Genomic DNA, 27,598 nt, shown 5'->3' with positions numbered 1-27,598 from the left:
TGGAACTGCAACATTTTGTTGAGCAAGAAAAGCAGTAGCCGAAGGAAACAAAATTGGAGGAAACAGAAGTGCACGTTAAAATTTAGTTTTATTTTATTTATTTATTTATTAACACTTCGTTACATTAATTGAAAATAATTAAATCAAAAGGAGGGCAACTGGCGGCCTTATCGCTTTTGAGCGACCTTTAATAGTGGATTTATGTTTAGTAAAACGCATCTACTATTAAAGTTGCTTTTCATTCAGACACCTGTAAAACATACACATTTGAATATGTATATTTTAACAACAAGAAGTTTATAATTTAATTTCAACAAATCTCTATACAGAATATTTTATTACCAAAGCTCCAAAAATAGTTTGTCATATATCTCAATTAAAAAGTCAATGTTTTTGGTGAAAAATTTGCTCAGATATTCTAGTGAAGCGTAAATTTCAATATTTCATTGTTCTACAACAGCTGTCCTCGCAACACCTGCTCATCGTGCTTGTGTATTTCATATATTTATATTACCATACTGATCTGCCTTCGTGGCTTGAGTTGTCACGGACTCGTATTCAAATGTCAAGCATATAAGTTTCTCAAAGAAAAAAATTGGGCCTCAGATTTATGTATGTATTTGGCTATTGTTTTCTGATATGCAAGTGAGTGATATCAGCCTTGTGCCTGACACACGCCGTCGATATTGTTTGGTCGGCCGGCAAAGCAAAGAATGCCGGTTTCCTAAGAATGTTTTCCATCACCGTAAAAAAGCGTGTTCAATGCCGACAAAGACAGAAAAAAAAGACACAAGGCATGGATTGAACTTACGATCTCAGTGATGAGAGTCACGATTGACTTGGCCAACACCGTTCTCTCATAATAAAACTAAATTTGTGTTTGCTAAACAAATACTTCATTTGTGCAGCTTTGGCTCAATATCGCAATTTAAACAGCCTTTGAATGCAGCCGAGATAGTAAATATTTTCGTCTGTGACAAATGAGAGCTTTATAAATAATAAACAATCCTCCGCTTTAAGAATTTATCGACAACTTTGCTGTTGAATGATGAGAAATGGTTTGAAGGGGTAAATTGAGATATATTCTTGAAATAATTTAACTTGGTATGTACTATAGCTATTATGAAGGTTCTGGGTCAATTTATAAACCGCTGTTGGAACTATTTGATAATTTACTGAGGTTAACTGAAACACAGGTAACATGACATACACACGTTGACATTGCACAGTGCCGCCTTCATAGATAACTATTAATAGTGAAATAATAAACGGATTTTAGTAGCTGCGCAGTCACATATATGCACTTATTTATTAGTCACAATGTACGAAAAAATTAACTAATATGACACTGAATGAAACAGCAGAATGAAAGTTTCATAATCATGTTAATACCAATACGAAAATCTTTACCCTATATATTTAATTAATTTTTTGATTACAAATATTTATTTAACGACTATGAGTCTTATCCACAGTATGTATAATTACTGAAATACAATATCATAAATGCTACATCTGCGTGAACTGTCATAAATGTACAGGCTACACAAACAACACGTCAAAGACTGTTTGTACGTTGTTCTGTTCGTCGAGATTGGCCGCGTGCAGGGAATGAATTCGACACTCTCGGCTCGTTTCTATAGAGGTTATCGATTTGCCTTACCTATGTCATATTGAAAATTTACACTTTGAAATGGGTTCTAGGATATGTAAATGTAAGGTGATTTCAATAAGGTAATACATTGGAAAGGTTGATTTTTATTAAACTTATTACTTTTAAAATTATAGCTTACAACTACTGAAAATAATTAATTTAAATAGCATATCCAAGTAAACTAGACAAAATTCATTGATCGGTTATTTTATATGAAACCAATAACAATTTAAAAGTTAAAAATTACTAATTACTTTTTAAAATTGAAAGTTTTTACATTAAACTTTTAATTGGATATTTCTTTAAGCAAAACAAATCTAATCTATCCGCTTTGTTAACTAATAAATTTTTTGCAACAAACTTATTAGCATTGGCTTGTTTTACCCAGCTTTTTTACAACGCAAGCCTAGTAGTTAAGGTGCGTATGAAACCGAGGGGTTACCAGCTGATTACTTAATATCTTACACGGAAGAATTGATAGTGATCATAACAGACGCACTTATGTGTCTACCTCCTCCTCCTTTTGGCTCATTTTGAAAGTCCCGTAAAAAATACATATCTATTTATATATCATACAAAGATCACAGGAAAATTATACGTTTAAGTTTTGGTGTTGTCTTTGTAATTAAATAAAATTTTAATGTATAGTTAAAGTGGGTGTAAATCTCTTATTGAAACAGATGTAACGTGGCTAGCGAAAATAGAGTTGTTTTACCTCTGCATTTTGTTGAATTCTCGCTATATAGAGAATCAATTTGAGGGAAAAATAAAATATCGTTCTGTCAGAACGCGATCGCGTTCATTTGTTGTTATCGTAAAAACAGCGAACTTTATAGTTCATAGCGTTGTCTGTTTTTGCTATTCCAATTTTGAATACAATTTTATCTTTTGATCTTTTTACCGTCGCAATATTTGGCAAATAAAAAGAATTAAATCCTAATGGGTGGTTTTAAATTTAATTTCGTCCATTCTACGCGCTTGATTTGAAAGTGAAAGTTAATTCAGAAATATATTGTTTTCTGACGTTCGTAACTGTTTATTAAGTTAAATGAATAAATAATATTTTGATTGATTTGATTCATTAACGTAGCCACAGGATAATTTATATATACACTTACAGATGCAAATTTAAATTAGGCAGAACATTGAAAAGATTTGACTTACTAGTGAATCATTTTACTCGAAGGATTAGACGTTTAAAATAACAAGGAACACTTCAGTTGGTATTTACTTCTAGTGAAGCATTACGGTCCTCGTGTCTGGTTTCAAATTAAACTTGCACGGCTCCTTGATAAAGGCTCCAGTAATTTGTCGTTTGTTAATTGGTGACGTGAAACTAAACAAAATCAAAATGTGACAGAGTCAAAATGAATATTGCATACCTAAGTATTATTTGGTTTGATTACTATTGAAGTTCTAAAATAAAGTAACAAGTATTCAAAAATATCATCACTACTACTAAATAACACATCTGATAGAAAAAAAACAAAAAGATTTGGAAACGAGAATAAATAATTGCATCATCTTCAACTCCCGCGGTGGGTATTAAAGATGACGACAGTAGTAGAACAAAAAAGACTTATGCCAGCGGAAGCTTTTGATGTTTTTATATAGCAGGACAAGATACCAGGCAGGAGCCTCAGGTGATGTTAAGTGATACTGTCGTCCGACATTCACATTTCCAGGAGACACGCGAGTACGTTGCCGGCCTTTAAATTATGTATTTATCATAATGTTGGAAAAAATTGACAGTAACATAGTTAATATTATGCGTCAGTCAACTTGTCAAGTTCAACGTCCATAAAAAGACATGCAAAATAAATGTATTGTACGCCGGAAGAAATTCAACTGGGTGATAGCGTTGATATTTAGATATACGAAAACAATAATTAGCTGGACGGGTAGCGGTTGTTTTGCCAGCTGACGCAGTAAGCATTTAATATATGTGAGTATTATTCCTTTTTTGTTGCGTTTTAAATACATAGTTAGAGTTTCTGGAACTGTCATATTAAATTAGCCAGAAGCTTCTATAACCTCAACACTTATATTTCGAGAGAACAGCTGAGTCATATGTCAACAGACTTTCCTGAAAATACCTTACAAAATCACGAGGCACAATTTGAACGCTACAACGAAACAATCATTTGTATAGGTGCCTTGCTTTGGACTTTTGAGTAACGATTTCGGGCTTTCCAAGAAAATTAAAGTCAAACTTTTCATCTAACATTATATAATAATTATTACTGGCGGTTTAAACATGTCTAAGATATTAGAGGAGAAAAATAAAACAATAGTATTGTGTAAATTGAACGTGTAATACATTTATTTTATAAAGAGATAAAATTTCACATATTTTGTAAATATTAGACATTTTTAATACAATTTCAGCACAGCAGCCGCGTACATCAATACGCAATAAAACACATTTTCCTATATATTCGCTACCGACACATTGAAGACATATTTTAAATAATTTTATGGACTACTGATAAATTGAAATATTTTCTGTTTTTTGATTAACATTTCATATTCTAATAAAAATAAATAACATATTTTAGAATTTGGTACAATTTTAATAAATTATATAATTTTAATTGAAATCTAATGTATATTAAATATTTGTTGTGAAAAAAATTACTCTGTTGTAACGACTATTAGCTACTAAGTCAAACATAATAACAGTCAACCTAGATGACTGAACCCCAAGGCTTTGAAACATAAATACAAAATTATATTGATCTTAATATATTTTTTTTAAACATAATGCCAACGGTTACGAGGATCTATCTACGTTCGACTGTTTTGAAAATAGAATACACTTTTGAAAATGAAATCGACGCTGTCACATATGATTGGTCTCGATCCTGTAAACTAATTGCAAACCGCGCGATTATTTGTTTGGCATAAGAGTATTCTACAGGAGTTTTACAAGCGAAATGAAAAAATATGGCTTACAGTTTTCTTAGTTTACAGTAATGTTAACCTTGTTACATTCATATTTTGCCAATATCAATTGATTTATGCATAATTGACAACAACAAATACACAGATTATTGTCAGCAGTTGAGACATTTAAGATACCCCAAATAATAACACGTAGATATATTAATTTAAATTCCAGATGTCATCGAAAATATTCTAACACATAGTTGATATGTGCGTTAATTAATTCCAGTTGGTTTTCAATCAATCTTTGTTCTAGCCGGTCAACTTCAGGCAAGGTAATGATAACAATATTTAGTCATCCTATGTAGATATAAACAATAATATAAGTTTTTTTATCGAAAAGGACAAAAGTGCAAGTGGCTCTCGTTTGTTAAGGGGTACCGCAGCTAATTGATGTCGCGACCCCTCGCGTGTGCCGTTAAAGAATTCGTACGCTTTTTAATAACATTTAGTATAGATGCAAATATTGATATTATTGAATTTTTCAGTAATATAAAATAGTTTTGTTACATCGATTAGTACAAATTACGCACTGATATTTTTTATTCTGGACACACTGTCTTTGAGACGTTTTTGGTTTGTCCCAACTGCTTAGAATAACCTGGTCATCTTAACATCGAATACGTCTATGAAGCGATGAAAATTTGTTACATTACATTGACTTAATTACCTTACACTTAATGTATAAAAGAGTGTATAGCAATAAGGAAGACATTGATAGCCTGCATGATTTTTATCGTTATAAAGAATATTATAGTTGATGACTTTTTTACAATAAACATCTCTAAACATTAATCATAAGAAATTGGTTAAAACTGTCTTTGATCTAGAATATATCCCGATTATATTAATTTTAAGAAAATTATGAAAATAAATCGTACAAGTAATAAATTCATATATTATCAGTATTTATCGCATTCATTGAAAAAATAAATAATCAGAATTGACAAACAGAAATACGTTAACCGTCATGCAGTAACAGGTAAAATAACTGTAGTCAAAAATATATTACGAATCATAGTATCGAGACAGTTTTAACCTCAAACTAGTTTCTACTATTAAATAAGAAGGGGTTTACAAAGGCAGGCATCTATATAAAATGGGCTACAGTTAAAAACGATACATTATACAATAATATTTTATCAGCATCGTTTGTATGGATGCTTAACTAATTTGATTTAAACCCGCTCGGAACGTATCTAAGATGGTAATCACGGACTCCAGACTCTTACCAGAAGTATTTGTTATTTAATTGATGATTTGTCAAACCTCTCTCACGATATGTTGAGACACAGTCATGCTTGGGCATATAAATTTCACCTGAATTTGGTATTTTAGTATATTGTTGTATCTAGAAATCATTTTTGGCGTAAAGGTAAAGTAAATCATGCAAGAAAACTTTAAAATATTTGAATGATATTTGCTTTCGCAAGTCTGTTTAAATTACGAGGAGGCAATTAGTAGATTTTATCAGAATTACCGAGATGACATAAAAAAGCCAGTGGAGCCATGATGTGCAGACTCGAGCGGTAACTCAGATTCGGCTCTGAACATTGAGAGCAAACAACGTGGCTAGAACGTTGAGGTATTTGCTATCACGGCTAATAAATGGTCTACCCAATCAGATATTGGATAGCCTAACGATAACCAACATAAACAGTAAATTAAAAAAACTACTTTTATATGCAATTGTCGCGCTCCTTAACAAGACTACTATGCTTACATTAATATAAACCACAGCAGTTTTCTTATGTAACATATTGTGATTATACTGTATTTGTTGTAAACAAATAAAAATAAAAAAGAAAGCAATTGTAAATATAAGTTTTCAGGAAATATTTGTAAATCAATATTTATATTTTAAATCATAATCTTAAAGAATTCATTAGTTTACGTATACATTTAGCTTCATTGATTTTTATAGCTCTGAAATGGAAACTAAAAAAGCACTGCGTTTTATTAATCGCTGTAGAAACTTTAAATATCAAAATGGGAATAAAAATACATTCATTAGTTGTACAGAAACTAAAAAAGCGTATCAATTTCGGACTTATCTACTACGTCAAAAGCAAAAGTACACAAATGCTTTTAGCTTTACAACCAACTATGCACAACACTTATATAAATATATACTCACTCCCTAACATGATATGTTTTGTTTCGAACTTGTTCCTTACACAAACTTGCACAAACTTTATTTTCCCACCAATACATTTATTATGCATATAACGTACTACGGATACGGTAGAGTATTTCCTCTGCTATGGTACTTATTTACATAGTGAATAAAATAAAACACAATGTACTGCAGTATACGAATTTCAAATATTAAAGAAATCATAATAGTTAGTACAGGATAGTGTTAACATTAAAACCGTGACTAACGGCTAATGATTCAAATTAATCAAAAGTGGCTAGAATATTACTTGAAAGAGACTGAGAAAATGTCTCCTAGTTCTTGTTTTATTTGGTACCGTTGCATTTGGTACCTATCGTTTTAAATGGTGCAATAGTTGCTAGATTTAAAATATATAGTTTTCGGTATAATAATATTAGCTTAAGAATGAGCAAATGAAATAAAATATATGAACCGAATCGGAATGTATATCATTATTAATCTCGTACATTATAAAGAATAGCCTTTAAAGTTATTCGACGCGCGATTAAGCAATTGTAGTATGGAGATTGCTACCCCTGATACCTGATAGATATCCTTAAATGTATATGTAACATATAAAAAACATGAATAGATTGTTGCAATTATATGAAATTTACTATATTAAGTTTAATAGATCGCTATTACATAATAAATATGTCCAAAAGCTTTAGTTATATCGTACGTAAAAAAGGGATAAACACCGAACACAATACACCGAATATAATATATATATTTACTAATCTATTTAAATTTACGAAGACCAAAGACCTAAACAACAAAAATCTATGAATACATTCAGATTGTTAAGGGTTAGGCGAAACGGATATAGGAAATTCAAAGGGGCATAATTAGGACAAGCCTAATTTTAATTTATATTCAGTCTCATATTTTCGCGTACATAAGTTTGTAAAAGTTACAAAGCATTCAAAGAAGCGCTATCTACATTCGTAGATGAAATTAAAATTTATTTCTAAAATATTGTAAACTAAGCCGTTATTTTCTGGCAATATAATTGCCACTGTTTCGTAGTTGTTTGAACACGTGTATAGAGACTAAAATAATTAAATAAGTTGTTATAACTAACAAAGTTAATATTATATAATTTATCTACTTAAGAGGTGACATTAACTTGCCAACTTTGTAAGTAAATTATCTTCATTAAACTCAAGTACAGCATAATATAATTTATCACAAATGAATAATTAGATTTCGTACGAAATACTTCGTTATTTCAGAACTCGAGTTCAGAATTCGTAAATGTTTTTTCAGTATACATTAAACACCCAATAGCCTAGTATATTATGCATATCATAATAAAAATAAGATAATTGTATATTTTAAGTCGTTCCGATTGATTCTCTTCGCTGCTTAATATTTTGACAGGGAGTTGAGTGGGCGACGGCTCCAATCGAACTAGGTTTACTGCAAAGATAAACATGATCTAATAAGTCAAACTATTATCTTTCAGTTAAATTCAACAAAGAGTAAAATAGAAACTTTGATATATTATAAACAACAAATAATAATTAAAAAATCGTATAGCAGTAATAAAAAATAACACCTAAAAGACCAGTCATTATACTTACTACCAACGATAGTTTTACTATATTAACAATACACAGGATTATCTTACCTGTGATAGTCTGATTCTGTAAGTCAGCATAACCTTCCCCCACTGTTGGATAACTAGGTATGGTGCTTAGGCATGTGATATCGACAGTCTGGTTCGGACGTAGTTGTAGGCTTGAAAGGGGGAAGCGCAAAGACGAGTTGGTGAGGGAGAGTGGCATTCCATGATGGTATCGGTGGACATTGACTGTGCCATGAGGAATTGTTAACCTTTCATCGACCTGAAATAATTCATGGAACTTATACTTCATCTTTCAAAGTGAGGTTTTAACTAATAAATAAAAGGTCAGCGCTAAGAGAAATATTAAGAGAAAAATTGATAAAATAATTAAACTCGTCAATTAATGGATTAAAGAAAATATTAAAAGAATATGGATATTATGACAGTCGTGAACATTTCCGACAATTTTACCTTTAAATAAACAGTTTGATAAGTTATATTTTGTAATAATATTTTCAGCTGTCAAAAAGATTTACCCACTGCATTTGACAGCTGTTATTTCAAGAGTTATAATCTGTGCAATCTACTTCTATTGTTACGTGTTTTTGCTTATAAATCCAAAAATAGTATATAACGAAGAAATAACATATTATGGGCACTTTCAGCTTTTCTGAGGCTCAAAATTTGATGCGATTTTATTTTACGGAGACCAGTCATTCATTCACCAGTCCAGAAGGTATCGTTGTTTAATTCATGTTATAAAAATATCTTAGATGAATTATACATCGAAGGTATTCAATATTAAACATAAATGTATTTATGTTTAATATTGCATAAAATTGCTATAAAATTTAAAATTTGAAACAAAACAAATGCTTCAGGTGGAACGATTTCCTAATGCAATAATGTACGACTCCAAGTCATGTTGTTTAAATAATATACAAAGTAATGGTGAGCCATCGTCTTATATTTCGAAAAGACTAAGTGATACATCTTCACATATACAATAATACACGTCAATATACAATATTACGTATATTTTAGCAAACTTATTGTTAAAATATTCGCTTTGGCTTTGTTTTGTTTGTGTATGTTATTATTATTCCATAATCTCTAAACACAAACCTAAATTATGTTATACTATGACAAACATCGATATAAATATATTGAAATAAATGTTTAACTATAGCAAGACTATTACCATGCATCTCCATTAAAATCAGGGTAAATGAAGATACATAGCTTCCTCAACTACGGACGCAGTACACCAATCTAGTATTCGTATACTTCCTAATTATAGATTATGGTTGGGGAACATTTGATATTTAGTGCCATAAAGTGATTACTTTACCAATAGGTACTCTAATTATGTTTATAATTTAAAGTCGCTTTTGTAAATACAGTGTCAACTCTATGTAACGACACTGAATTGACTTTATGGCGTTAAAGAGAGTAGTCGTGTGATCGAGAAGAAACACGTATATATATAAGCCATGACTCCTACTTATAAGTGGTCAACAACAATCTACACGTGCAAGCAATTCCTATTTGTGAATGAATGAATTCTTCTTAACGAACGAATATTTCTTAGAAAATTCGTATACATGATGCCTACGAACTATGATATTGAAGCGACAAAAAAACGTACACAGCTGCGTAGTTTTTACTAATTTTAGCAACTTAAAAAGTCTTTTATTACTCAATTGTTGTCGTTATTGAGAGTGGGTGTAATGCTATGTAGCATGTATCATTGTATGGAAGACAAGCTAGACCAACCAAAACAAATGGATTTTGACACAGGTAAATTGGGACGAGCCTAAAAAAGAAAAATATTAAATTCGTTTCCTTAGTATTCCAATACATTCGATAAAGTTGTTTAAATATTTAACCGAGTAACCTAGCTTTCCTCTCAAACAGTTTACACATGAACGGCAAGTCAATTACAACACTCCGTGTCCCCACTGGAACCATGTTTGATATTGCGGAATTTAATTATCTACTGAGAAATGTAACTATACCTAGAGGTATTGAGTAAATTGTAAAATATTCAAATCCAGATTTCCTGAAGCTATGGTGATTATGTAGGACGATTTACAGTTTATATTTCTTGCCTTTTAATTTACGATATATACTTACAAGTACTAGTACAGAATGTGTAAATCTCTTTAATTAGGGGTAGGGCTAAAGATGTGGTCTCGTGGAGAGACGGTCGTTACCATGGTATCGTGTCGAGAAACGGATAAGGCTCTGCTCATAACGCATGCCGGCGAGGGCGATTATTGGGGGCACCTTGGGGATGGATAAAAGTAGTCCCACGTAACCTAAGGGTAATAATCGCCGACCCTGTTGCTTCTGCATATCAATGGCATGTTGCAACTTGATCTTAACGGGCGCCAGCACAGGGGATACTTTTTACACTGGCCATGAAGATCTTTCTCGGCTAGTTGTCGATGAGTACTGGAACAAATTTGTGAACTGAAGTCCAAACTCTATAATGTAGTCTCATACTGGTTCAATTTAACACGAAGAAGACACAAGTTTGCGAGATTTCCGCTATCCTTTGTCGCTACTCCTCTTTTCGAAGAAACTCTTCTTAAAGCCACAGCCAACACCGAAATACTCGGAATAAATTGAACGGCGTTCAGTTTCGCGATTATTTGGAAGAAAATGCTAAATTTGCTTCCAGGAATCTTGGTGTGCTCAGCAAGGTAAGACGGTACTTCACTCCGGGCCACAGCTGTATAAAGCGCAAATTCGGCCCCACACTACTGTACTGAGAGTAGTGTTCCCACCTCCGGGCGGTAGCTCCCTATTCTCAGCACTTTATACTTGACCGTATACGAAGAGCGGTTTGGATCGTCGACGACGATCGGAGATGTGGAGACACTACGTCTTTTACCAGGTTTTCTATGGAGAGTGTTCAGAGGAGTTGTTTCGATTTGATTGGATTGTCGTATACCTGAGTTTCCTGATCGGATGTCGAGGAAGAATACGAAATTCCAGCTGTATTACTTCGACCTGCGTCGTTCCACAAATGAGCGTTTTCTAAGGCGGATTTACCGCGCACCAACAACTGCCACCCAAAGTATTTCCAACCAATTAGACTTAGGGTCCTTCAAGAAAATTAAGCGTGTTAATTCTTAAAAAGCCGGCAACGCACTCGCAAACCCAGAATGCCAGAGGCATTAAGAGTGTCCATGAGCGGCGGTATCACTTAACATCAGAGAGCCGAACCAATTGCCCCCCGTTACATAAAAAAGTAAACAAAGTGCAAGTAACAAAATAATATCTTTTATTGCATATTAATTGCGCAAACATGATATTCGTGATGAGATTTGGACGCTTAACAACTGGGTTAACACTACTACATCGGTATAATAATGATGTACATCAAAACACTATTTTACATTAAATCTATTGAAAATGAAAAGCAATCTCTATCAACCTATCCGATTTCTAATTATGTTTATCGGGCACAAACAATGTGCAGTTCTGGATTTTTACTTTTATTGAAATAGCTTCTAATTTTAGGTTAGTTATACCTTAGCCTAAAATTATGCTATATCATATGTTGATAAAACGTCGAAATTTTAATAGAAAATTCCATATAAAGAGTAGTGTAGTAATTTTAAATGATGAAATGTGGTGATTATAGCAGTTTCGCCATTATTTGTAGTTTTGTAGAGCTACATCGTAACGGCTTACAAAATGATCCAAATTTTAATTTGTTTTAGCTGTATAATCTAACAGAGATTATACACCGAACTGTTTTTTTCGTAAGAAAATACTATTGTAGAGTAATTAAAAAGTACCTTGACTAAGTGCACGGTGGGTATTTGATTACTATAATATGTTGTTTATAGAGTATGTGTTTTATAAAATATATATAGTGTATATATTTTTTTCTGGCACATTGTATTTGTTACCTTCATGTTGAAAGTCTATTTTGGGATGTATAAAATGACTGAGCTACTTTACTATTTAAGCATGTATTTTGCTTGTGAATTCTTTCCTCTTTAAGTTCTTGTATTTCTGTGTTAGTACTTAGCGCTCGATTTCTCATTGTTTTCGAAGCACAATTGTGTTAAGAGATAAATTAATTTGTATATTATAGTAGACCGCTGATATTTAGACCTAAAGAGGTTTAAATAAAAAGGTTATATATTTTTCACCAATCGGGTTATTAAGATAAGCGATAATTAGAATTCAATTCAAGGTACTAAAGCTTATAGTCCAAAAAAAATGTATATTTTTTATGCCCAATCATTAGAATCTAAAATACACGTAGAACAATAACAACAAAAGATCTATAGTGACAATAGAATCAAAATTCTACGATATAACACAACCTTCTGAATAAGTAAAATAAATTGAATTGATAGAAAATCAATAAATTCTTAAAAAAAGAAATTGAAAAAAATTTGTAATTAAACCTTACTGATATTAACATATTTATTATTATATAGCAAATGTACATATTATGAATAACGTAGTACTTTGAACGTATCTACTCTAAATAAATAATTGAACTGAACAAAAAAAAATTGTAATATCCCTTGTTTGCTCAATGCTCAGTGGGTCTGAACGTAAAAATTTTATAACTTCCTGTTTTGCTTATGAAAAGGTTTACCACAACTGCCGCGTATTAAAAGGATTTTATGAACAGACTTTAATTGGAAAACCTTTTTGTTAAACTAATTCTTTATTGAACGATATAAACAAAAATATTTTCTTTTTAGAAACTGTACTATTTTTCATCAGCGTACGGCACACATATAGCAAGAAAAATGCGTATTATTATTTTTTTTAATTTATCATAGATTTTAGTAAAATTTCCATTATTTCTATATAAAGATTTGCTCGACTAGTACATGACCACGATTGCAATAAATATTTATATAAGTGACAAACTCACTGTGTTCTTATTAATTTACGGAGAAATAACTTAACTTTATTTAACATGTAAGCATATATTAATGAATAGTACAAATATATAAATAGTATAAATGGAGTGGTCGGTAGAGTGCGATCGTCGATAGTAAAAATATCGTACGATTAATCTAGGAGAAATCTAAAACAATAGACAAACGCGACAATTCGCGTTTCGCATTGTGATAAGTGTACAACAGTTGACCTAAGAGGTTACGTGATCACGATACGTGATACACGGGATCGATCAAAATTAAACGAAAAGCTCCATCGATTTGCTCTGAGATTATAAAAGAATCAAAAGCGAAACAAACTAAAGTGATTTGGGACAAAAATAAACAACTTTTGTAATTTATGTAGTTTTGTCTATTGTCACTTCAAATAATGACTCCAAACATTAGCAATCACGAGTTGTGGATTCGTGGTGTATGGGATAAAGTAATGGATTATCGATATTCATCTGTTTAATTAACTATGAAACTGGCAAATAGCCTTCGGACCGATCCATTTAAAACAACTGAATGGTTTATTTATGAACATTTGACGACTGTTTGGACTATTATAAATAGTATCGCTAATAAGACCGTAATTACTAGAGCCAAGTGCGCATGATAAATTTTTATTTAGATTTGGCTTCACATACGATTATTAATAATGCTTTTTGGTAAAGCAATTTTAAAGTTGTGCAATATTTGAAATCTACAATAACTACATAATCAATTTGTTTATCTGTAAACATAATATTGAAGTTGAAGTTTCATTGTTGCAGTTGCTTAATCTGCCGTTATTAAACACAGTTGCTGTTTCTGTCAAATTGACCAAGAGTTTTACTATGGCGAATAACCAAAAAAATATTTTGTATACTTACTATAGTGTAATGGTTAATACCAATATTGCTATCACATTATTTGCAAGTCGCGAGTTATGTAACCTAACATTCGTTAAGTTAGATATAGATATATATATTTCAGTTAATAATTAACAGCGTTAACAAAATGTAAAGAATTTCACACACTTGAAGCCACACTCATAAATTGTAATTTAACATTCTCGTTTCCGATAATGTCCTATAACATAAGTGTCACTTAGATTTACGAACTCTTCAATAAGTTAGTTTTTTTTCATTCAGCGTAGTAACACCGTTATGCCCCTAATGTTATATTCGTTATAAGCTCATGTTTTAAACAATTAAAGCCTGTTGTTACCCAGCTTCAAACAAAGTGTTTTATTTAAACATATACATACAACATCCGCCACCAAACTTAAATCGCGTAAATATATAATTTACATTTATTATAGTTATATGTTTTTTTTATTACTCGTTGTCACAATTGCCTTCGGAAGAATCCTATTGATCGGGAAGCCATCTCGGGTAAAGGCCTCCTACAGCTTTTTCCAAACCACACTATTATTGCACTGCTTACTTCAAACAAGGGTAAAAAATAGCATTATCGCATTAGTTTAATGACCTGGAAAATACTTATAAATGAAACCTACAGAGGTATCTTTAGGAGACCTTCACCGTTAAGTATGAGGTATTATTATATTGTATTTTATCAATTACTGCCGGTTGCCCTCGGGACGTCGTTCGAGCGGAAACGGAAAGTTTCAATCAGTTTTCTTGTACCTTTGTACATGATTTTTTAATCGTTCCCAACAACAAATAATAACAAATTCTGTATTTATGATTATTTTTACAATGCATGATAATAATAAATGTTATTATTTGCGATTATTTTTACTTACCTTAACATTATTCACCAGCCATGTGAGATGTGGTGCTGGATAGGCAGCTGAACTGTGACAGGTGGCCTCCAAGTCACCATTTGGTGATAATTTCTCTTGTCTAATCTTTATTTTTGGACGGTGTTTTTGGCGAACTGCAAATACAATAAAAATTAGTCTTACTAATTAAATCTCAATCAAAAAATCTAAAAATATTGTATTTAATAACTTATCAAGTTTCATTTTTGTTGAAACTGAAATGCAATGTTAGCATGATGCTTAAGCGTGGGTCTGTCAACCCTAAGACAATGAGTTCGAATCCCCGCTGTGCCCTAGTAATTTATATTAATACGCGCGCTAATTAACCGCAATAATCTAGACCCAAATATCGACATAAGTCAGGTACACAGGTAATATTATAGATTACAGACAGCTGCAATCTGGTTATAGCTCCAGTGATTCATAGAATTAAAGTATTTTTTTGGTAATACAAAACATATATACATTTTCAAGTCGGGCAATCTTCGTCCTAACATCTGCATTTTTGTGTGTGTAATAGAGATAGTACCCATTCCAGAAAATTCTCTATTTCTATTAGAGAAAATGTTCATAGATAGGATGTAACAGATTACTTGAGTATATTAGTTAAATGTAAATTGTATGTAACAATAATTCTTTTATACGGCTTACAACTTTTGTCGACGTTAAATTTGTACAATATTTTCTTTTAAATTCACGCGTACCGAAAACATATACTAACCTATTTCAAAACACATCAAAGGAATCATAATATTGTCTGATGTAATGTTTTCTCTTTGTGATAATGCGTTGTGTAGGTTTCCTTATATCAGGAAAATTGATATGGGAAACATATCGTCTTACTAATGTTAGAGGATAGTGTAGGAGATTTCTCCAGCACAAATATATTTTTTAGAGTGCAACTAGGTGATTGAAATGCACTTAATATTTTACGAAATAATGTAAATATTATAAAGACTACTCAATTAATAAATTTAAAAAAAATACTTGAATGCTGGGTCATGTAAAAACAATTAATTTTAAGCGATTCAAAAGAGTGGCAGAGAGTTTCTTGACAGTTCTCTTCTGTTCTTCGCCCTTGATTTGAGAACTAGGAGTAAAATTAAAAGCATTTACTATGTATTTCTTTTTTGACGTTCATAAGTGTACCTTGTGTTACCTATATGAATAAATAATGTTGACTTTGTAGTCTAATAAATGAAAAGTAAGTTTGTAAAGAAAAATATAATAATATTTATTCCGTAAATATATCATATTTGATATTATTAAAGTATAACGATTGCGAACGCGGGTAGGAGATAATACAAAAACATTAAATCTTGAGCTCCATCTGTTTATTTACTATGCTATAATGGAATCAAAACTGAGACGGCCAAAGGTTCACGTCGCATATCATAGAAATGTGGTTTTGTAATGGAACGTCAAATTTACTTGAGTGTAAAGATAACACGCAATCTTTATTCTATTATTATTTATTTTATATTATATTATTATTTGTATTCCGTTTGTAAATTGGTAGCAACCGGTACTTTAGAAATAATTCCGTAGAATATAATCCTTGTAACAGACAGATGACGGAAAGAATTGAGACAGATCTGGAATGGTAAATAATTCACATTTATAACTAACATAGAGTAACTAAATCTTATTTGTTTCTCTCTGTCAAATTAATACAGAGTAGTGATTTTGGGTGTCCTTAAACTAATTTTATTAGGTAATGAATCGCTGTAGAGTGACTACATATATATATAATCTTTAAGAAGACCGTGGTTATTGTCAATTTTTTATTTTTTTATTTTAGAGTTCATTGCATAATAATACCACACGGTCAAAAATAATTAGGAAACGCAACGTTTAAAGATGTATTAACACGTTTTACTAAGACTGATAATGTGTATTCGATATTTTTTCAGTTTTAATACTTAGAACTCCGACATTTACCCTTTTACTAGAAAATATAGCCCAACAATGGCTAAGTTCCGAGCTCCGCCGGCAGTTCTATCACACAAACGCAGTCACGAATTTACAGATTCCACTTTTCTACCCAGTTCAAGGCAAAGTTCTACGGCTCTTTCATGTTATCTGTATATAATGTTATACATACAGTATATACAATGTGCATTAAAAATTCAAACAGAACGTTAACGAATCCCGCTCTTAATTACTTTACTCTAAAAGGCTTTGATCTCACTAGTGTCAGTTTACTTTAGCACTAAAAGGCTTTGCAGTCAATATTGTTCAATTTGAAAGTGATTTATATCTGTCAAACTGACAGTTAAATTTGTGAGAGTGACCTCAGTAATTTAATATTAAAATTTAATGATTAAAATATTATCTTAAATACAAACATACATTGTTAATAATTGTTATGTAAAATATAATTGTAATCTATACTAATATTATAAACAGAATAGTTGACTGCTTACTGGAGCTACGTTTTGGTTGTATCTAAGTAAGTTTGGTAGGTACGTCGAGTTAAAATAAAAAATAAAATAAAGAAGTAGAAAAATATCCCGTCAATTCAGCGAGGGTTCGAAAGCTATGCTAACACGACTCCAATAACATAGATAATAAATAAAGCCTGTATTCCCTGACCGTTATTTAGAAACAAACTTAATTACTATGTTAAAAAAATCGGATTATTTTTTCTTTAGCTCAAATAACTGTATATATTTTTTTAGTAGGCCAGAGAATGCAATCCTCTACATGTATAATACAGAAAATCGTCTATATCACTTACCTATAACATTGATTTCGTTTATTTTTGAGAGTTTCGAGTACAAAGGAATTTCCATCGCAATTTCACAGGCGTAGGTCCCAGCAGCGTTAAAATCCATTCTGTCTAGTGTAAGCGATGTCGGTGTCACTTTTATTAACTGAAAAAATGAAAAATTACATGTTTTTGTTTATAAAAGAACCACAGAATAATAAACATTACAATATGGCATATTTTTTAGGTCGCTAATGCTATTTAGGGCATGGAACAAATCTATTTGGGGTATTAAAGTAATTTTTTATTAAAAATAACTAGGATTCATCAGAAATTGACCAGTACCATATATTCGTCATGAAGGGAATTGCATTAAATACAACGGTACATCACAGTATTTCAAAAGGTTCTACTGCTACATGTTTGTAGAATGTTTTATACAATATATTGCTTGTTAATTTTAGTTTGTTTATTAAAACGGCTAATCTTATACGAAACCTTCGAAAGATAAGACCTTCAATTACCATAAAGCAGTTTTAAATATAGCAGATTCCTATCTTGGTATTTTAAATAGAATAACTCCTTGTAAAAAGGCTGTTACGTGACGCACGCTTTCTAGTTGACTTCATTACAGTCAAATACATTATTAACTTTAATTAAACTTTTAAGAACCCTGGCTTAGGGTCTAATTTACGTTAAATAAAATTAATACAGGAACGAGTTTGGTTGAGTATGGTCCTGTTCACCACAAAAGTTTAATTTAAAAAATATTCACATTAATATTAGCTATACTGAATAGTTCGTAATTGCACTAAATAAAAAACCCAGTCTCTAATAATCCTTATATAAGCTTCAATAATTATAGATATATCAGTAAAATAACATTAACTTAATGTCAGAACTATCACTATCATTATTGTCAAAGGATACTTAATGGAAATTAATGTAGTTTAAGGATTTATTGATTTGATGTTTTTTTACCAGGAATTCATTAATTAGCATTTTGACATTGACCAGTTGCAACTTCAATTATTTACCATATATTCATTTTATACTAAGTCTTGTTACTAGACTTATTAAGAAACAAAAGATAAAACAATCATAAGATATCTTCGAAAGCAGAAGCTTTATATTGTACTCTTGAGAATTTCCGATCTTCGATAAACTCAATAATGTATTGAGCAATGCACAATGGCTCCCATATCTTATTAGCTTTCTATTCAAAGCTTTGGAGTATGCGAACTTCAAAGAAAATAGGAAATATGCGAACTGAGATTTGTACTTTAGCTGCCTTGCTTAGCCATTTTGTAGTATAACGTTCCTTTATTATATTTATAAAACATATTATTGACAGTGTGTTAACTTTCTAACCTGTCGCAGACGTCGGGACTGCGGGGTAACGACTTTTATGGCAATATGGGCAATTAAACAGATATTCGAGAAATAGATATAAAATATACACCTTCAAAAATATCCATGTACCCAATATTTATATATACATACATAGTGGAGTCCCGATCGTTTCAGTATTGCTACAACCAAAGAAAATTAAAGTAAATTCTCGATGTTACGTGGGTAACACTGAAAATATTTAGAACTGGCCAGTTAGAAGCATTGCTAATGAAAACTTTTTTGAATTTAAATTTTAGAACTCTTTAGTAACCTAAAGTAGTATATTGCATTTGTTTTTGTGAATTGGCGGCAAATCTAAAAGTCTTGTTACATGTTAAAATCAACCAACGCCAGAAAATTTTCGTTGAATGCTTTATTATGACTTTCGCTCAACAACAAAGCTTTAATGACCCCAAAGGAAGAATGGGCCCACTGCTTTCCTCAATGGTTCCATCGAATGCGACGATGTGTAGAGAGGAACGGAGATTTCTTTGAAAAACAATAAAAGTATTGGCAACTGTCTAAACTAACCCTTTTTTCATTTTCTAAAAATTTTCAGTGTTACCTAGGTATTACAAAATTTAACGTTGAATGCAACCAGCTGTCCAAAATAAGGAATGTCACATACCAAATTATTTAAAAAATTGAAAAACCCACCGCATGATATCGCTTTAAAAATCTTTCCTAACCACGCCTAGGCGAGGTTGCCAATTTTTAAACAACGACGGCTAAAAGCAATCGTGGTAACCTCGCAAATATAATAATGATATGAAATGTGTGACACTTAAGATAGAAGCAATGGCTTGTCTATTTACTTTAATTGTTTTGACGAACACTGCTGGTCTATTACGTTAATTGGGTTTGGAACCACGTAATTCCAAGTTTATCGTATTGAATTGAAAAGATTACATCAAGCTCGGGTTCCATTAAATGACCTTTTTATTTGTTAGGGAGTGGTCATATCAACAAATTATTCGAAAGCACTCATTGAAATATCTATTGGTTCCAATAATAGCTGGTCTGTGATGGTTTGCGGTTTCTTAGTGATTAAATAGCGGTCTGTAACCTCAGTTTAAATCTGACGGATGTATATCGTGTATTTATTATTAATACATTATTAACTTCTCTTCTTTAAAAGTTTTTGTGTGCTATTTGATTCCAACATTGTTTAATATATTTTTTCTACAAAATCATGGATTTTAAAATATTATTTTTTTTAGATCGCAAGATAAATAAACCGAAGAAGCTTTATTATGAAGAATATTATTATTGTGTAATTCATATTACGTCAAAATTTTAATATACCTGAAGTTTTTTTAAAGTGAACTTATTTGGGAGGTGTCTAAGATTTAAAAAAAATATTTAGTAAAAATCAATCGGTAAAAAAACCAAAATTGTATTTTTCGTATGCACGTCTGTATGGTAGACAAGTGACTTTCCTCACTTCGCTAGTTAACAATAAACTCTTTTTGTTTGTTAATAATTATATTCAATTTTCATTAGGCAGTAGAAGATTTAAAGAAGAAGAAATAATTATGGCCTTTACAAGACAGGTCTTAATTAATATTTTATTAATTTACTCCCATTATATATATTACTACATATACTAATTTAAAAGAAAGCAAATTTATAGCAGTGTTGGCCTAGTGGCTTCAGCGTGTGGCTCTCATCCCTGAGGTCGTAGGTACTACTGCGTAGGTTCTACTTGCCTATTCAATTCACAAACGATCATGAAACAGATACAGAAATCTGAGGTCCAGACCTAAAAGGGTTTTAGCGCCATTGATTTTTTTTCAAATTTAAAAAAAAACATTATGCTTAATGTCTTAATGCCTTTATTAAAAAGGTTTCATTATTTTAATGTGAACAAAAAATTAATAAAATATTTATAAAATATATTACTTCTATTACTGTAACAGAGTTTACATTTACACTTTGTTAAAATAAGACGACAGTTGTAACAACATGCACAATTAACGTTTAAGAAATACGAAACATAAATGAGGTCTTACTTAAAAAAATCAATGCCCATATATATTAACTGTTAAATTCCTTTAGACAATTGATGATCTGAGTCGTCAACTGAATTAATGATCCCAGTTCTCAGGGGGTGAGAAATCATTCTCTGCGTATTAGGGAATTTTTGTGTGTCTAGATGTCTTAATAACATTATCTCTGTTATTAAGACATAGGACACCCCTCCTTATCGGTTAGCACAACTAGCAGCGGTAGTGATCTAGAATGCCGAATGTTGATTTTATATCCTATATATAATGAATCGCTCCATTGCTCGGACATGTACATAACTCCAAATTATTTTTATTATATGTTTAAATAAAACATTTACATCCGTGAAAGTAAATTTTAATGGTTAATTTTAGCCTCTCGAAGTTTATAATTAGGTGAAAATGATACGTTAGCGTGCACTATTGAAAATTAAATTTGGCTTCCACAAACGCTCATTGCGGCGTAGTTGAATATTGTTAGGAACGATATTGCGTTGTGGACAATTTCTATGATTTCATAACTAGATACTAAATACCTAATATTAGAAATGGGAAATGAAGATGTATAATGCTGCTATTTTATAAATATACGTATATTTTAGCCAAAAGTCATTTCAACTTATTATTTATCGAAATATATTTCGGTTCTGAAGTCATTAATAACTATCCACATCGCTAAGAAAATGTATGTGATATAAACGGAATGTTGCATAGAAAATATCCCGTTTATTTGACTTATTACTTATAAGTTTGCTCGTTCGAGTTTCACATTACGCAAGAACAATGTTGTGAACATAATATTATTATTATTTTTTTAGAATAGGGGCAAAAGGGCAGCAGGCTCACCAGACATTAAGTTACACCGCCGCCCAAGAACACTCAATGCCAGAGTACTCGCGAGTACATTGCCATTTAAGAATTGGTACTCTTATTTCTCGAAGGACCCTAAGTCCAATTGATTCGGAAATACTTCAGTGTAGCTCATGTATTTCTGCTGGTTTCACATAGTGGTGGTGCGCGACAAAAATTGCCTTAAAAAGCGCTCAGTTGTGGAACGACGGTCGTCAAGGCGATGCAGGTGGAATTTCGTGTTCCGCCTCGACGTCGTATTATGAAACTCAGCTGCAGATATTAATCCGAACAACTCCTCTGAACACACTCCATGGTAAATGCGGTAGAAGATGCAAAGTGACCCCACATCTCTACGCAACGCCAAACGATCAAGCCGCTCGGAAAGCGATTAGTCGTTGACGCTACGAACCGCTCTTCGTTGAATACGTGATTCAAGTCGGAGGAGCTGGTACTGGGGAGCTCCCGCATAGAGGTGAGAACAGTACTGCATGCGGGGCCGAATTTGCGCTTTATGACCGCGAAACTAAACGTCGTTTGATGTGCCAATGCCAAGTATTCCGATGCTGGCAGTGGCTTTAAGAAGAATGTCTTCGAAATGAGGTGTAGTGACAAAGGTTGTTTTTTTAACGGAAAACGCGCTATTAGATATCTTATTGGGTTTAAATTGGACTAGATTTAGTCTATCCAGTCCGAGACTCCACATAGTAGAGTTTCGACGTTAGACACTTTTGTTTGTTCCGTTATTCATCGACATCTGCTTGAGAAATACCTGCCAAACAAGGTCGGGGGGCTTTAATATGTAAAATACTCTTAATTCTATTCATCCTTTAATGCAGCATCATTACCAGCATCAAACCATAGAACATCGTCATATGGATAACCTTCAGAGGTTTTCAAATTCATACAAAAATTGTAATCTAATTAATATACATTATTTTTATTTATCTATTTCTATGTACATATTTATAATGTAATTAACGTTAGACAATAATGAGGCATATATTATATTGTAATAATAAAAAAAAACCCTCAATACATTTATATTTATATTGTATATATCTTGCAAATATCGAAAGTGTCTCTTCGTCTCAAATGATGAAATGACAAATTTATAATAATGTTATATTATCTAACCTGTCAAACATAATTTAAAAAATGTAACCCTCTTATTTATAACTGTACTTTATGGTGTGCAGACGAGGGCTCATTGAAAAAACGGTGTAAGATATTAACACCAATGCATTAAGTTACACAAAAATATATTTTATTAAAGCCCGTATATATGACAGTTCCTTACCCATAAACAAAACCTCTCTGCAGGTGTTATCCTTATTGCGGTGAGAATAAATGAAACCTCCCCGTGAAACAAAAGAGTGCGAAGGTGCGATACGCTGTCAACATCCATATATAAAATAGTTAACATTTAATTATATAAACGGCTGATCACATTATGACATGGCACTAAAAAATAATTTATTGAATATCTTGTCAAGGCAGTTCAATATTATGGCGTGTATTGTTTCTATCTATCTTTTTTATTTAAAACAGTAGGTACTTAAGCGTTATCAACTATCCAAATAGGCGAAAGCTTGTGTGTTCCTCTAGAATTACTGAACTCATTTTTATTCTTGATATTGATACTATAATCTTCTAGTAGCAGTAGTGGCATTTCTTTTAAATACCTAACCCTACATTTTTTAAATTATTTAGCAAATTTCTGTAATTTAGCTTTTTTAGCAATGGTTGCCTTTTGACATATCACAAAACTTATGACTTGCCAATTGTCTCAATGTATGGTGGGAATATTATAATCATAGACCTCACCAAAAGTTTGCGATAGCATTTGTGTAACATTTATTAATACATTACTAGACATTTCTTACTGACATCCCGTTTGTAATGTGTTTTATACTATTATCTCGATTTCTATATATCGGGAAAAGTCAAAAGATTGTTGAAGCTACAAAGATAACCTTTGCTTTGCAAGAACATATTTATAATTCTAATAAATAATACATTCTCATTTGTCGCAAGACGAGACGTGGGTGTTTTGTACGAGTTAAACTTTATTTAACTATTTATCAAAGTGACAACTAGATATATTGCTAGAATGATTTTCACTCCCGATCCGACAATATTATTTTAAAACGGAGGACAAACGTCTCTTTTCTTTCATTTTATATGATTATCGTCCTCGCCACAAGACACCAGTTGTATCACTTTTATTTTAACTTTTATTTAAGTACCTACTTCGTTTTACCTCTCTCCTTCGAGCCATAGACTAAATTATAACGACAGATTTTAGGAGGCAGGCCAGTGAGAAAAGTTTTTTAACTTGCGTCTAATATCTATGGTGCATTTATTTAAACTAAGTGGCGTAAGTAAGAATTGACTCTTTAAACAGCTGTGTATCAGTTTATATGAGATTGTCGCCTTAATGATTCGACATTCAGTCAAAAATAAATAGTCAGTATAAAAGACACGTAATGGATAATTAAAAAATATTAGAAATGTAAAGAAACGTATTAGAATTGTCAATTTGACAATACGAAAAATAGTATTGTAGAGATTATCACGTCAGTCACGTGAAAAAAACGTCAAAATCAATTTGAACGGATAAATATGTAAGATTTTGTCTGTCTAATCCGAATTAATGGTATTCTAAATCTTAAGAGTTTAATTTCGTTAGAGGCTGTTTATGATTAAATAAAAACATAGTGTGTTCATGTAAATTACGAATGATAATCAACACGTAAAAATCTTTGTTTGTTTAAATGTTTAAACGACAAAGAGCAACTTGTTTCTATAGGCATTATGAATAATTTGAAAAAGTTGTTAAAATCTAGTCAAAAGCCCATCGCGTATTCTATATATTCCCTTCAGTAATACATAATTAAAGCATACATTTTCAGTTTGAACATGTGTATTTTAAAAAGTAAACTTTATTTTCCTTAAAATATCAAGCAAGAAATAATTCTTGGAAAATGATTATTCTAAGTATAAGATAAAAATAGTCAGTCAAAAGTCAATGAATGCTCCACTATCCACCAAACAGCTTTGTGTTTTAAACTTGTATTTTTCCTTTGTAAAATACCTTTACTTCTGGATCGTAAGTCCTCGGATCGGGTTTGCATAATATTACGTTAATGTCCTGGTTTTACAGTGAAGTATACACTAAGTTTTATTGTGGACTAGTGGGTTTCTTTCCATTACGAGTAGTAACGTTTTTCTTAATAATCAAAAATAATTATTGTATTATGGTAATTACTATTATCCAGTTAAGCTTCTGTTTCCCCTGCTACTTGTAGAAATACTAACCTAACAATAGTTTCCGGTATTATACTATTAATATATAGTAGTTAAAATCCCGGAAACTTTATGACCACCTAGAAAAAGTTATAATAATCATGATAACAGATGGAAAAATACGAAGGGAACACAAACGCAAAGTATCATAATATATATTGGACGCCATTTACTAAGTTGAACATCGACGGAAAATCAAGACAGCCTCGCACCCTCAGCTGTGGGCAAACAATCAGAGGATATGTAAATAAGCTATAATTATGTATACCTACCCTTATTATAAGAAGAATAAACGCCAATTACTTTTGAAAAATAAAAACAGATGATAATGCAGCATAACAAACAGATATCCCTTTCTGCATGTTAATTTTCCAATTGTATTTTACAGGAATTTTGATAAGTTAAAGTGTAGGCTTTGTTTAAAAAACTTTGAATTATCGTATACTAGAATACAAAAATAACACGGAAATCTTTGTATTCAAATAAAACTTAGTTAATGACTCCACTGGCAAAGTGGTCCAAAGTGAGCCGACCCCCAGGACGAGACAATGTCATGATGGCATTATTTCCAATATGTTCAAATATCGTCATAACTCTTATCACGGTCATGTATATCATCAATTGCCTTATTAAAAAAGAATTGCGCAATACACTTTTATAAAAACATCCAACGATTAACTATGCTTATCCACGAATTAACTCAAAAATAAACTCACGTAAAGTTATTAATAATTATGCAAATAGCAATTGCGTGCTACTAATTGTTTTATAACGGCGTGCTGCCGAATATTCAAACTGCAAGTTTTATCGATTAAAAAGCTTTGGTCTCAAAGTCAACAAGCTTGCAATGAAACTTTAGTTTTAGCTTTAGTTTAATAAGCCCCGAAATTAAACAATAAACTTTGATTATGTTTGAAATTAATATAAACTTCATCAAGAAATTATTAGAAATAAACGATAACCTTAAATTTTTATGTTTTCCAGGTCGACATGACAGCGTGTAATCTCTATTAAAACTGGCCATGCATCACGCACGAGTGTATGTGAAGTACTCTCATACTCCGATGTGACTGACGTCCGACACGACTAGTAATAGTATTAAATTAAGAATGAAAGAATCCGTATAGACTATTTTTAAGACAAATAATTTAGACACTTATTACAGAAATACATGAAAACTTTTTCTGTAAGGTGAACAAATATAATTGACTTTGTAGGTCAAGACTTTCAAATTGCTTATAACATAACGGTCCGTAATTTTCATAGTGCCTCGCAGCATAACTTTCAATCGATACTGTTCGACTTTTGAACATAACTTCCGGAAGTTATCTACGAAAGACTGCAGGTGTTTTCGAAGCGTGTACTAAACTTAAACAATATTGAACGTACATGTTATTTTATGGCATTGATTTTTGAAACCCAAAATTTAGACGAATTATTTCCTAAATATTTAAAATGTAGTTCTTGGTTGACTGACTCGTGACGTGATTTTGACATAAGTAGATACAGTATAACTTTATAATAATAATATTTCATTTGCAATAATATGGTTCACGTACAAAAATATGATAATATAATCTGATTTCCTTTGCACATTCACAGTCTGCAATGTTTTAGGTAATTTGGTTGAATTTTGAATTACGTATTAAATTATCAATTATTTTATTACTACGGCAACACTTTATTAAATTAATATCAATTACAATGTTTCAATCCAATAATCATTGAAAGTCTAGTTCGGAGATATTTTGATATTTTTGGTAAATGATTTTAATTCTTTTAATGTAGTTATAATATATATAGTTATATATAAGATAATTGCCACACAAACTGTTTGTTCTGAATAATTTCAGATGATGGAAGACGGACGGATGATAATTCGACATCAACCTATGTGACATAGGCTAATTAATCCCCAAAAATCAAACCCCGATTCCTGGATATAACCGTGCGAAATTATATACGGAGGTATTGAATATATATAGCGGTCTATACAACTACGAACAAAAAATACATAACTTAACCTTGTACAATAACGTTAGCGAATATAGCAAGCGTCACAATTAAAAGTTTTAAATTGTCCTCCACGATAACAATTTCAAACGTTGCAAGCCACGAATATGCGATGCATAATTAATTATTTGTATGTAAATTTGCATAAGTATGTGAGTCTCACTGTTAGACTTAGATAATATAGCAATAAATAAAGTGATATTTATAAGATAATATAACGTATTATTATTATTTGTTGTCTTAAATACGTATATATTATTTTTGGCCATACAGTCAATAGTTCGACACAATAACATCC

At 31.4% G+C, this 27,598-nt stretch overlaps 1 protein-coding gene across 1 annotated transcript in view; it reads right to left on the bottom strand.

Moving 5' to 3' along the window:
• Positions 1-7,430: 7,430 nt before the first annotated feature.
• Positions 7,431-27,598, bottom strand: part of LOC123720257 — a 31,257-nt gene continuing 11,089 nt past the window's right edge. The window contains exons 4-7 of the mRNA XM_045676796.1: positions 17,762-17,897; positions 15,004-15,137; positions 8,392-8,608; positions 7,431-8,180 (exon numbers count right to left, since the gene is read on the bottom strand). Of these exons, the coding sequence (XP_045532752.1) occupies positions 8,050-8,180; positions 8,392-8,608; positions 15,004-15,137; positions 17,762-17,897 (618 nt within the window). The 3' untranslated portion in view covers positions 7,431-8,049. The remainder of the gene's footprint in view (positions 8,181-8,391; positions 8,609-15,003; positions 15,138-17,761; positions 17,898-27,598) is intronic.

Source organism: Pieris brassicae, chromosome 2 (assembly GCF_905147105.1).
Source record: "Pieris brassicae chromosome 2, ilPieBrab1.1, whole genome shotgun sequence".
Classification (NCBI taxonomy): Eukaryota; Metazoa; Arthropoda; class Insecta; order Lepidoptera; family Pieridae; genus Pieris; species Pieris brassicae.
The sequence above is the reverse complement of the archived record's forward strand: the minus strand, read 5'-3'. Positions and strand labels throughout refer to the sequence as shown.